A 12,792-nucleotide genomic window follows, 5' to 3' on the forward strand; every position below is an offset into this window, starting at 1 on the left:
AGAGTACCTGTGGGGGCAGGGGAGGTGCTTAGAGCAGGAATGAGGGTAGCTGCTGGAGTGCTGGTGATGATGTTTCTGGATTCGTGTGCTTGGTTACACGGGAATGTTCCGGTTGTGAAAATTTCCTGGGTTGTACTCTTAGGGTCGGTCTGAGCGCTTTTTGTGTGTACGTTATAATGTACTGAAAATTAAACACCAAAAAAAAAACCCAACCCCCCCCCCAAAAAAAAAAAAACAAAAAGCAAAAACAAGCAGCCCTTTGCCCTGAAGGGGCTGGAATTTTTGGAATTCTGCCTAAGCTCATTAGGCTATGGTTTCACCACGAATCAATTACCCAACAATTTTCACTTCAAGTGACAATGGTCAGAGGGAGACAAGTGTTCTGAAGGCGGGTTCGACGCTACACCCAGATTTCAGGACGCCCTGCGCGCGCACCGCCCAGGCCCCGGAGAACGACCTGCTGCTTTTCCTTGAGACGAGTCCCGAGTCCCGGGCGTGCGGTCCACGGGTCTGAAGCGCCCTGACGCCTCCTGACGCGGCTCCACCACCTACCGTCGGGTGCCGGGGGACGCCTGATCCCTTCGGGCCTCCAGCGCGCTCTCCACGGTCTAGACGCGACTGCAGCCGAGCGCTACACGCGGATCTGGGCAGGGATGGCGACTGTGATCCTGGAGCCCGCGGGCCGCTGCGGCTGGGACAAGCCCGTGCGCATCACCGTGCGCGGCCTCTGCCCGGGACAGCCCGTCACGCTGCGCGCGTCCCTGCGCGACGAGAAGGGCGTGCTCTTCCGGGCCCACGCGCGGTATCAAGCGGACGCCGGCGGCCTCCTGGACCTGGCGCGCGCGCCCGCGCTGGGCGGCAGCTTCACGGGGCTCGAGCCCATGGGGCTGCTCTGGGCCTTGGAGCCCGAGAAGCCTTTTTGGCGGTTTGTGAAGCGGGACGTGCAGACGCCCTTCGCGGTGGAGCTGGAGGTGTTCGAGGGCCTTGAGCCCGACATGGGGCGGATCCTGAGCCAGACGGTGCTGGAGCGCGACTTCCTGCGGCCGGGGATGCGGCGCGTGCCGCTGCGCGTGGGCCGGGTGCGCGGCACGCTCTTCCTGCCGCCTGGTGAGTGCTAGTCAGGCGGGACAGGGTGCCCTGGTGGCCGTGGTTTCCGGTACTGCTTTAGGGAGAATTTAGGTCGTCCCTAAGGACAGAGAAGCTGATTATTGCTAAGCCAGTGCACAAACCGGGGTGTTTATTTTGAGATCTTGGGCTCTGTGTTACGCGTTTTGCTGGCATTATCTCTTTTAATCTCCGTAATATCTCAATGAGGTGGGTATTGTTCCGAAGGTAAAAAAAAAAAAAAAAAATGGGTAGGCATGTTGTCCACCTTGCTATTAAAAACTACTCTGTAGATCTCGTCAGCCCGACTGGTCTTAGGGAAAATGATAACGATCAAGGAAGGATTGACATGTCATCCTACTCTAGTGTCCTGGGTGCATTAGGCGTTTTCCCCACTTATTCATGCCCCTCGGTGCCACAGGTCACACTTAAGACTCCCCTGCCTTTCTCACCTGAAGTCATCTCTGGGTATTTATTTTTCTTTCCTCTCTCTAGATAGACATCTGAAATATCAGTACACACACACACACACACACACGAAAGCCAAGGGTTGATGCAACCCAACATAAAGCTTTATTTCAAGATTCTTAATTTTATGTCCAATCCCTTAACAGGACACTGTGTATCAACACTGTCTGAAACATGAAATTCCTCCTTCCATGCTGCAGTCATTAATGACAGACTTTGTTACTCTCCTGACAACCAAAAATTCTTAGAATCTTGTAGATAATTTATAGAATCATATGGAGGATAAACTCATCACTGAGAAGGTACTTTGTAGATTTTCCTCTTTCCAAGGTACTTGTATTCCTTTGCAGTAGTAACTTGGGGAGCAGATTTTTGCCTTTGATTCATAGGAACCCACTAAGTAATTTAGAAAGATCTCTAAAAGGAAAACAAATTCATTAAATGTATAATGCCTTTCCTTTATATTATTCTATTCTCTAGGACCTGGACCTTTCCCAGGGATCATTGACATCTTTGGATTTGGAGGAGGCCTGTTGGAATACAGAGCCAGCCTTCTGGCTGGTCATGGCTTTGCCACGTTGGCGCTAGCTTATTATAATTTTGAAGATCTTCCCAAGGAATTGGATAGCATAGACCTGACCTACTTTGAAGAAGCCGTGTGCTACATGCTTCAACACTCCCAGGTTCTCCTAATGTCCTTTATTGTATCATTCTTTCCAGAAATACATCCAGAGATGGTGTCACTTTGCACTCACCTGTACCAGGTGCCCTGACGCTACTCTAGTCTTCCTTCACAGAGATTTCTTTTGGAGACTTCCTTGGCTTTAGGTGCCTATTTACACTTTCTCTATCAGATGGCTTAGTAATGCAGAATTAATCATAAAATCCATGTGAGATTTTATTTAAAGGAATTATTCAGGGACATTAAAATTCCTCTTGTTATGCAAATGGGGTTTCTAATTTGTTAGTTTTGCATGCTTTTTTCAATTAAGTTTCTTTTAATGTTTATTTATTTATTTTGAGAAAGAGAGCAAGCAGGGGAGGGACAGAGAGAGGAGGAGAAAGAGAATCCCAAGCAGGCTCCCTGTTGTTAGCGCAGAGCCCAACGTGTGGCTCCAACTCACAAATCATGAGATCGTGACCTGAGCCAAGATCAAGAGTTGGATGCTCAACTGGCTGAGCCATCCAGGAGCCCCTTTAATTAAGTTTTGTAATTTTAATTCCAGTATAGTTAACATACAGTGTTATATTATTTTCAGGTGTGCAGTATAGTGATTCAAGGCCCATCACAACTGCAGCCTTAATCCCCAGCGCCTATTTAACCCCACCCACCTTCCCCTCTGGTAACCATCAGTTTGTTCTCTGTAGTTAAGAGTCTGTTGATTTCCCTCCCTCTCTTTTTCCCTTTGCTCATTTTGATTTTTAAATTCCACCTATGAGTGAAATTCTATGGTATTTGTCATTCTCTGACTGACTTATTTCACTTAGCATTATACTCTCTAGTTCTATCCATGGGGTTACAAATGGCAAGATTTCATTCTTTTTTATGGCTCAATTATGTCTATCTACGCGCACACACATGCGCGCGCGCACACACACACACACACACACACACACACACCCACCACATTTTTATCCATTCATCTATCATGCGTACTTGGGCTGATTCCTAATTTGGCTATTGTAAACAATGCTGCAGTAAACATAGGGGTGCATGTATCCCTTTGAATTCATGTTTTTGCATTTTTTGGGTAAATACCCAGTAGTGCAAATACTGGATTGTAGGATAGTTCTATTTTTAACTTTTTGAGGAACCTCCATACTGTTTTCCACAGTAGGTGCACCAGTTTGCATTCCCGTATATGTGTGTTCCTTTTTCTCCACATCCATGCCAACACTTGTTTCTTGTGTTACTGATTTTAGCCACTCTAACAGGTGTGAGGTGATATCTCATTATAGTTTTGATTTGCATTTCCCTGATGATGAGTGATGTTGAGCATGTTTTCATATGTGTGTTGGCTTGTATGTCTTCCTCTTCTTTTTTTTTTTTTTTTGGCGTGTATGTCTTGTCTGAAAAAATGCTTATTCATGTCTTCTGCCCATTTTTCTTTCTTTCTTTCTTTCTTTCTTTCTTTCTTTCTTTCTTTCTTTCTTTCTTTCTTCCTTCCTTCCTTCCTTCCTTCCTTCCTTCCTTCCTTCCTTCCTTAACTGTTTTTAAGTAGGCTCCATGCCCAGTGTGGGTCTTGAACTCAGGACCCTGAGAAGCGTCATATGCTCTACTGACTGAACTGGCTAGGTGCCCCTGCCCATCTAATAATTTGATCATTTGTTTTTTGCATGTTGGGTTTTATACATTCTTTCTATATTTTAGATACTACCCTTTATAAGATATGTAATTTGCAAATATCTTCTCCCATCCCTTAGGTTACCTTTTAGTTTTGTTGTTTGTTTCCTTCACTGGAATCTTTTTATTTTGATTTTTTAATCTTTAACTTACTATGTGTGTTCCCAAATTTTGACCAGAACTTACTCACGCATTTCAGAAGCTAAGAACTACTTAATTTGATTCTGAAGTCTTACTTTGTTTCTATAGAGTTAATTATTTGGTAGTGTATTTAGATGGTGTTTGATGAATCTTTCACTTAATAGAACAGAACTTGATTCCACACAGTTAGATACCTAGGCCCGTTGAGACTTGATTGTGCCTACCTGAATGTGGACCTGAATTTCACAGGCTCCATGATTGGGCATTCTCTAGTGGATGATTCTCTGGAACATTTGTAAATGATTCCCAGACTTGCCAGTGAGGTTAATCTTTGATTGCCATGAAAAAAAAAAAAAAAGATTTGTTTGCCATGTGTTCAGCCAGGTATGTTTAATATGGGAAAGAGGTTGAGGTTGAAGTTGAGCTGAAGTTGATACTCTTGTGGCCAATTCACAAATTAAAGGTAGCAGCATCTCTAGTTACATTCCATTTTCTTTTAATAGGTAATACCTTTATTTATTTATTTTTTGAAACTAATCTCTATGCCCAATGTGGGGCTTGAACACAGGACCCTAAGATCAAGAGTCGTGTGCTCTACCCACTGACGCAGCCAGATGCCCATTTCCTTTCTTTCTTTCTTTCTTTCTTTCTTTCTTTCTTTCTTTCTTTCTTTCTTTCTTTCCTTTTTTTTTTTTTTTTGTCAACCTCTAATAGGACAGCTACTTCTTATTTTTCTTCTACCCTCAGCTTCACTAAGACTGAAAGTATGAACACTCACTAGGTGAGCTGCTATTGACGAAAAATGCTGCCATCATTGTAGAACATTTTTCTATTAGATACATTCTTGATGCTTCTTTCTTCTTTTCTTCCAGGTAAAGGGCCCAGGCATTGGGCTTCTGGGCATTTCTTTAGGGGCTGATATTTGTCTCTCCATGGCCTCATTTTTAAAGAACATCTCAGCCACAGTTTCCATCAATGGATCTGGGTTCAGTGGAAACAAACCTATATACTACAAGCAGACTTGCATCCCTTCATTGGGCTATGATCTGAGGAGAATCAAGGTCACTTTCTCAGGCCTCCTGGACATTGTGGATACACGGAATGATACTGTAGGAGGCTATGAGAACCCCAGCATGATTCCAATTGAGAAGGCCCAGGGGCCCATCCTCTTCATCGTGGGTCAGGATGACCGTAACTGGAGGAGTGAGTTATATGCCCAAATAGCCTCTGAACGGTTACAGGCCCATGGAAAGGGAAAACTTAAGATCATCTCTTATCTTGGGACTGGGCACTACATTGAGCCTCCTTACTTCCCCCTGTGCCCAGCTTCTGTGCATAAATTACTGAACAAACCTGTGCTCTGGGGTGGGGAGCCCAGGGCTCATTCTAAGGCCCAGGAAGATGCTTGGAAACAAATTCTAACCTTTTTCTGCAAACATCTTGGAGATCCCCAGAATATAGCTTCTCCCAAATTGTAATGTGTTGGGTCTGTTGTCTACACGAGAAATTCAAGGTCAGATTCTGGTGTTTAATAATCATATGTGAATTGGTTGTCCCCTGGATAACATTAAATTCATGTCATGGGTATTAATGATGTCTTTTAGGTAACAATTTGAATAAATTATTTTTTCATTAATTTTACTAATATAATACATGCATATTACAGAAGATTCAGTTAGATGTATACAACACACACACACACACACAAATAAAAAGCATTCCCTGTTAAAATTTATGTTTTCTTCTAGATGGTTTTTACTTACCACTTTGAGCCGTGGATGAAATTTAAAGTTGAATAAATACTAGGTTACTTTTTCTATCTCTGGGAGAATTGCCATCCAATGTTTGCTACTGGTTCAAATACTGGTAGCAGGGTAGAATTTTCATTGGCCAAAACTGTATAGAGAGGTGTTGATATGAGGATAGCCAGACTGACCTTTTCCTCACAGATATCAGAGATGAATTCTTTGGGAGGAGGAGTTGAGGTAAGAAGGGGAGCATCTGTCCCAAGAATAGTTAAGTCTAAGCTCTGTTCCAAGGATGAATGACTGTGACTTATTTTCCTGCTTCCTGGCTTTAAGAATAGAGTTTGGAGGGGTGCCTGGGTGGCTCAGTCGGTTAAGCATCCGACTTCGGCTCAGGTCATCTCACAGTTCACAGATTCAAGCTCCACATCAGGCTCTGTGCTGACAGCTCAGAGCCTGGAATCAGCTTCCGATTCTGTGTCCCTCTCTCTCTCTCTGCCCCTCCCCCCCCTCAAAAATAAATAAACATTAAAAAAAAGAATAGTTTGGAAAATCATAGTGTGACATTCTTAGAGGCATCATTCCTCATTTTCCCGACATCAGGGCTACAAAGCATTGCATAAATGTATTTGAAGAAATAAAGGTTGAGAATTTTCCAAAACTGATAAGGAAGTCAAGCCACATATTCAAGAAGCACTATGTCTTAGCGTGGGCTGTTGTAACAAAATACCACAGGCTGGATGGCTGAAACAACAAGATATTTATCTCATTCTGGAGGCTGGGAAGTCCAAGATCAATGTTCCAGCAGATTTAGTTCCTGGTAAGGGCTTTTTTCTGGCTCACAGATGGCTGACTTCTCCTTGTGTCTTCATGTGGCAAAGAAAGTGAGCTCTGGTTTTTTAGAAGGGCACTAATTCCATCATGGGGGGGGGGGCTCACTCTCATGTCCTTATTTATATATTTATTTATTTATATATTTATTTATTTATTTATTTATTTATATTAAATATAATTTATTGTCAAGTGGTTTCCATACAACACCCAGTGCTCACCCCAACAAGTGCCTCCTCAATGCCCATCACCGACTTTCCCCTCTCCCCCACCCCTCATCAACCCTCAGTTCGTTCTCAGTATTTAAGAGTCTCTTATGGGGGCGTCTGGGTGGCTCAGTCGGTTGAGCGTCCGACTTTGGCTCAGGTCATGATCTCACAGTTCGTGGACCTTCTCCCTGGCTACTTGGGCTTGGATCCAAGAGAGCAAGGCAAAATCGCATGCCATTCTTTTGACGTAGTCTTGGAAGCTACATGGCATCACTCTTGCCCAACTCTCTTGGTCAAGGCAGTCACAAAGACCCACCCAAGTTCAAGTAGAACATAGAGTTCACCTCTGAAAAAGGGGAGTGGCAAGATCCTAGAAGAATGTGGGATGGGAAACATTGTAACCATTTTTCAAAAATCTTCCCCGTGAGTTACCTTTATTTTCCATAAGAAAACTTGAATTAGTAACTACAAAGCCTCCTCAATCTGCTTCCTAGATGAAAAATATTAGGAGTCCAAAGTTCTTTTTTTTCTTAATTTTTATTTATTTTTGAGAGAGAGTCAGAGCATGAGCAGGGGAGGGGCAGAGTGAGAGGGACACACAGAATCCAAAGCAGGCTCCAGGCTCTGAGCTGTCAGCACAGAGCCCGATGTAGGGCTTGAACCGACAGACCATGAGATCATGACCTGAGCCAAAATCAGACGTTTAACTCACTGAGCCACCCAGGTGCCGCCCTCCCCCTTTGTGGGCATTTTTTTCTGTTTTAGTTCAAATTTGTACTTCTACCAGAACAATTCTCTTAAGAACTATGTGGGTTTCCTAAAAACCTTAGTGAGATTCACCTTATTAGATAAACATACCACTAGAAGTCTATTTGAGATAAGAACTTCCCTACCTGGGGCTTCCTGTGAGGATGCTGCAGGATAATACTCTTAAGATTTGTAGAAGCTCTGTTATTTGATAGGATCTGCTAGGGACACCTTAAAATCTTCAGAGGGCCTTTTGTCAGTCTGAAATGTTCCATGAAGCACTACCTTGAATCTCCCTGAGGTCTTTACAAACGATCTTCCACAGACCCATTCCAGGTTTGACTTTGATCTGAGGTCCTGTCTTACTTAAAGACTAATTAACACATGGGAAGGCTGGGAAGGAGAAACAGTATTATTATCAAACTTGGCAAGTCCTGGTTCTTTCATATTTCTTTTTTCTTTTTTTTTTTTAAATTTTTTTTAACGTTTATTTATTTTTGAGACAGAGAGAGACAAAGCATGAACGGGGGAGGGGCAGAGAGAGAGGGAGACACAGAATCGGAAGCAGGCTCCAGGCTCTGGGCCATCAGCCCAGAGCCCGACACGGGGCTCGAACTCACGGACCGCGAGATCGTGACCTGAGCTGAAGTCGGACGCTCAACCGACTGAGCCACCCAGGCGCCCCAAGTTCTTTCATATTTAACAGAGCATTCTTTAATTTGTCCTCTTGCATTTTATCACAGGCAGCAAGAAGAAGCCGGGTGGCACTGTGGGTATTCTGCTAGGAAATCACCTTAGCCAGATTATTGAATTCATTTAGGTATATTTTCCATTTTTCACCTTACTGTGTCATTCTTGCCTTCAGCTTCCAGTAAGTTTTTATTGCTTTCCTTTAGCCCTCAATAATAGTCTCCATGCGGCCCTTTAGGCTTTCACTAACAGTCTCCTTGAAGTCCTTCCAGCTTCCACCTGCCACCTAGTCCTAAAAGCAGTTGTGATTCCTGTATATGTAGGTATGTCCACAGGCTGCTTGAGTGTTCTCACAGCATAATACCGGAGGTTCAAGAATGAATTTCCCAAGAGAAGATGGCAGAAATACATGGCATTTTTTAAGATCTAGCTTTGGAAGTCACATAGTATCATTTCAACTGTACTCTATTGTTTGAGGTGGACACAAAGACCTCAAGTGCAAGGAGAAGTGGCTATAGACCCTCATCTCCTGATAAGGAAAACGGCAAGTTTCCTAGAAGAGCATCTGAGATGGGAGTTAGTGTTGCAGTGATCTTTGGAAAATGCAGTCTTCCCACAGAATTGTTTGTTATGTAGGAAAACTGAAAAGAAAGATAAAGATTAGGAACTTAACCAGCAGGGCGCCTGGGTGGTTCAGTGGGTTAAGAGTCTGTATTTTGGTATGGGCTCAGGTCATGATCTCATGGTTTGTGAGACTGAGCCCCACATTGGGCTCTGTGCAGACAGTGTAGAGTCTGCTTGTGATTCTGTCTCCCTTTCTCTCTCTGCCCCTCCCCCACTTGTGTGTGCAAGGGCACTCTCTCTCTCTCTCTCAAAAAATAAATAAATAAACATTAAAAAACAAAAAACGAAAAACCTTACCAGCAAGGTGTGTGTGTGTGTTGGGGGGGGGGGGGCGGGATAGACTAAATGTGTTGATAGGCATTAAGGAGGGCACTTGATGGGATGAGTGCTGGGTGGGTGTTATATGTAAGTGCTGAATCACAAAATTCTACTCCTGAAACCAATACTACACTATATGTTAACTAATTTGAATCTAAATCTAAAAATATGTGTATAAAAAAAGAAAAATATGGGAAAAAACACCTTACCAGTAGCCACAGAAAAAAGATAACCTTCAAAGGAAAAACAATAGATCTAACAACTGACTTAAAAACAGCAATAATGGAAAAGGGAAACCACTGGAATAATATCCTCAATGTGCTGACAGAAAATACCTGACAACCTAGAAGCCTATAACTAGCAAAATAGATACTTCAGTATGGAAGCATGTATTGTTCATAAAGTTTATTGAAAACAATTTAATGAAATCAAAATAAAATCATTTTTAGAAAAATATGAATTTAGATAATATAGCCTACCTGCAATAACGGAAAAACTAAAGAGTATTCTTCAAGCACAAGGAAAATGATTCTAGGGGAAAGCAAGTAGGTGAAGGAAGAAATGGAATATAATGAAAAGTGTAAATATACAGATAAATCTAAATAAATATTTACAAATAATATACTATGGGGTTTCAAATACACAAAGAATTAAATAGCATATGTAGGAAGGAAATAAGTAGAGGTTATTGCATTTTTCACAAGGTGATACAAATATTAATTTTTATTCAATGCTAATAAATCAGGAAAGTTATTACCATAAGCTAATATAGGAGGCAAATGGAATAATTTTTAAAAATCTAAAAGAAGATAAAAACTATAGAATAAGCAGGAAAGAAAATAAATAATAATTTAAGCTCAAATAGATCAGTAATTACATTAAATGTAATTGGACTATACCTTTCAGTAAAGGGCAAGATATCAGGTTGATTTTCCTAGTGTGTTCAATCTTGTGCTCTAAAAAATGCTATAAGATCATATATAGTATTGACTTCCTTCCAGAAAATAAGAGATGGACACCTTAACCTCAAGTGGCAGTAGGCACATGTATAGGGTATAAAGTAAACATATAAGGTAACAGAATTATGATAGTTAAACATTGTTCTAAGAATTTTTTCAACAAGGAAGAATGAAATAAAATCTCCATGAAAATTAAAGTCAGTTTAACCAATCTGTTTATTTTTATTTTTTTGTTTGTTTATTTATTTTTAATATATAACATTTATTGTCAAATTAGTTTCCATACAACACCCAGTGCTCATCCCGAAAGATGCCCTGTTCAATGCCCATCACCTACCCTTCCCTCCCTCCCACCCCCCCATCACCCTCAGTTTGTTCTCAGCTTTTAAGAGTCTCTTATGCTTTGGCTCTCTCCCACTCTAACCTCATTTTTTTTCCTTCCCCTCCCCCATGGGTTTCTGTTAAGTTTCTCAAGATCCACATAAGAGTGAAAACATATTAACCAATCTGTTTAAACTCCATATCTCCTATGTATATTCAAATGGATTTATATTAGGTCTTACTAATATGGCATTTACTTTGTCAAGGTGAAATAAACCCGTGTTTATTCAACCTTTGTTGAAAGGAACTCCAAAAGTAACAGAACAGCTTTTTTTCTCTCCTGTTGTTGCCTTCAGTCATCCCACTTCACTCCACAAATATTTATGGAAAGCCTACAGTGTGGCAGGGAACGTTCTAAACTCCTGGCAAAGATGAACAAAGATAACGAAGTCTTTGCTGTCAAAAGCATTTACTCTAGTTTGGAGGTAAGAAAATAAAATGATAAATGGTGTGAAGAATAAAAAATATAAGATGAGAGCCTGAGGGAGGTGATACCATTTAAGATATCTATTTAAAGACTGGTGAGAGAAGGCATATTCGAATAGGTAGTCTTTGAGCAGAGACTTGATTGAAGATGAAAGAGTGAGTGGAACTTCAGGCTGAGGGAATTTAAATAGTCAATGATATGAATAGTCATTTCCCCAAAGAAAATATGCAAACTGCCAATAAGCACATGAAACGATGCTCAGTACCATTAGGCATCAGGAAAATACAAATTAAAGTCACAATGAGATACCACTTCTCACCCACTAGAATTGCTATAATAAAATAGAGCGACGCCAGGCTGGCTAAGTAGGTAGAACATGTGACTCTTGATGGTGGGGTCGGGAGTTCTAGCCCCATGTTGGAGTGGAACCTACTTTTTAAAAAAAGATAGGGGCGCCTGGGTGGCGCAGTCGGTTAAGCGTCCGACTTCAGCCAGGTCACGATCTCGCGGTCCGTGAGTTCGAGCCCCGCATCAGGCTCTGGGCTGATGGCTCAGAGCCTGGAGCCTGTTTCCGATTCTGTGTCTCCCTCTCTCCCTCTCTCTCTGCCCCTCCCCCGTTCATGCTCTGTCTCTCTCTGTCCCAAAAATAAATAAAGGTTGAAAAAAAAAATAAAAAATAAAAAAAGATAAAAACAAGTGTTAGTGAGGATATGGAGAAGAGGAACTCTCATACACTGCTGTTGGGATTGTACATGGTGCAGCTACTTGGAAAGTCTGGCTTTTCCAAAGGGTTAAATACAGAATTGCAATGACCAGCAATTCCAGACCTAGATTATATCCAAGAAAAGCAAAAATATACATATGCATAAAAACTTGCACATGAGTACTCACAGCAGAAATATTCACAATAGCCAAGAAATATTGGCAATATTCACAACAGCCAAGAAGCAGATACAACCCAAGTGTAAATCATTCAACAGAAAATTAAAATTTAGTACAGCATATCCACAAAACAGAATATTGTCTTGCAATAAAGTAAGTACTGATACATACTACAATATAAACCTTGAAAACATTATGTGAAGTGAATGAAGCCGGTCACCAAAGACCACTATTGTATGAGTCCATTTGTAAAAAATATCCAGAATAACCAAATCAATAGAGACAGATAGTAGGTAAGTGGTTGCTTAGGGCTGGGAGTGGAGACACCTCGGCGGAAATGGAGAGTGATGCTAAGGGGTACAGGGTTTCTTTTTGGGGTGATGAAATTGTTCTTGAATTAGTAGTGGTGCTGGTTGCACAACCTTGTGAATATACTAAAACCACTGAATTGTATACTTTAAATAAGTATACATTTAAATAAGTATACATTTAAATAAGTATACATTGTATGGTATGATCTACAAATCATACTACCCAGAGATGTTATTCTTTTAAGTAGAATATACTCATAAGATTTGCATTTAGAGGTGCCTTGGTGGCTCAGTCCATTAAGCGTCCAACTCCTGATATCGGTTCATATCATAACCTCAAATTTCTAAACATCACGCCCCATGTCTGGCTCTGTGCTGACAGGTTGGAGCCTGCGTGGTGATTCTCTCTCTTCCTCTTTCTCTGCCCCTCCTCAGTTCCTGAGCATGTATTCTCTCACTCTCAAAATAAACAAGTAAACATTAAAAAAAAAAAAAAAAAAGATTTGCATTCAGCTAAATAAAAACTTAACTTTGATCAAGAAAAAAAAATAAATGTATTATGTAAGATTCAAAAATTGGTAAAAGTAAAAAATATTGTTCAAAGATACAAA

At 41.3% G+C, this 12,792-nt stretch overlaps 1 protein-coding gene and 1 non-coding gene across 2 annotated transcripts; one reads left to right on the plus strand and one right to left on the minus strand.

The window, feature by feature from the left end:
* Positions 1-383: 383 nt before the first annotated feature.
* On the plus strand, positions 384-5,698 carry ACOT4 (acyl-CoA thioesterase 4). Its single transcript, XM_045451498.1, has 3 exons — positions 384-1,107; positions 2,053-2,255; positions 4,930-5,698. The coding sequence occupies exons 1-3, from the start codon at positions 654-656 to the stop codon at positions 5,533-5,535; spliced, it is 1,263 nt and encodes a 420-aa protein (XP_045307454.1). The 5' UTR covers positions 384-653; the 3' UTR covers positions 5,536-5,698.
* Positions 4,807-4,877, minus strand: LOC123584696. The gene has a single exon (XR_006705642.1). It is a non-coding gene; the product is annotated as a small nucleolar RNA SNORD56 (small nucleolar RNA).
* Positions 5,699-12,792: the final 7,094 nt, after the last annotated feature.

The sequence above is a fragment of the Leopardus geoffroyi genome, chromosome B3, assembly GCF_018350155.1.
Source record: "Leopardus geoffroyi isolate Oge1 chromosome B3, O.geoffroyi_Oge1_pat1.0, whole genome shotgun sequence".
NCBI classification, from domain to species: Eukaryota; Metazoa; Chordata; class Mammalia; order Carnivora; family Felidae; genus Leopardus; species Leopardus geoffroyi.

Bases quoted from the DNA above. Each gene is read 5' to 3' on its own strand.
- ACOT4 (XM_045451498.1), top strand. From the start codon at position 654: ATGGCGACTGTGATCCTGGAGCCCGCGGGCCGCTGCGGCTGGGACAAG. The intron at 1,108-2,052 runs GTGAGTGCTAGT...TCTATTCTCTAG, and splicing joins CACGCTCTTCCTGCCGCCTG to GACCTGGACCTTTCCCAGGG. The intron at 2,256-4,929 runs GTTCTCCTAATG...CTTTTCTTCCAG, and splicing joins ACATGCTTCAACACTCCCAG to GTAAAGGGCCCAGGCATTGG.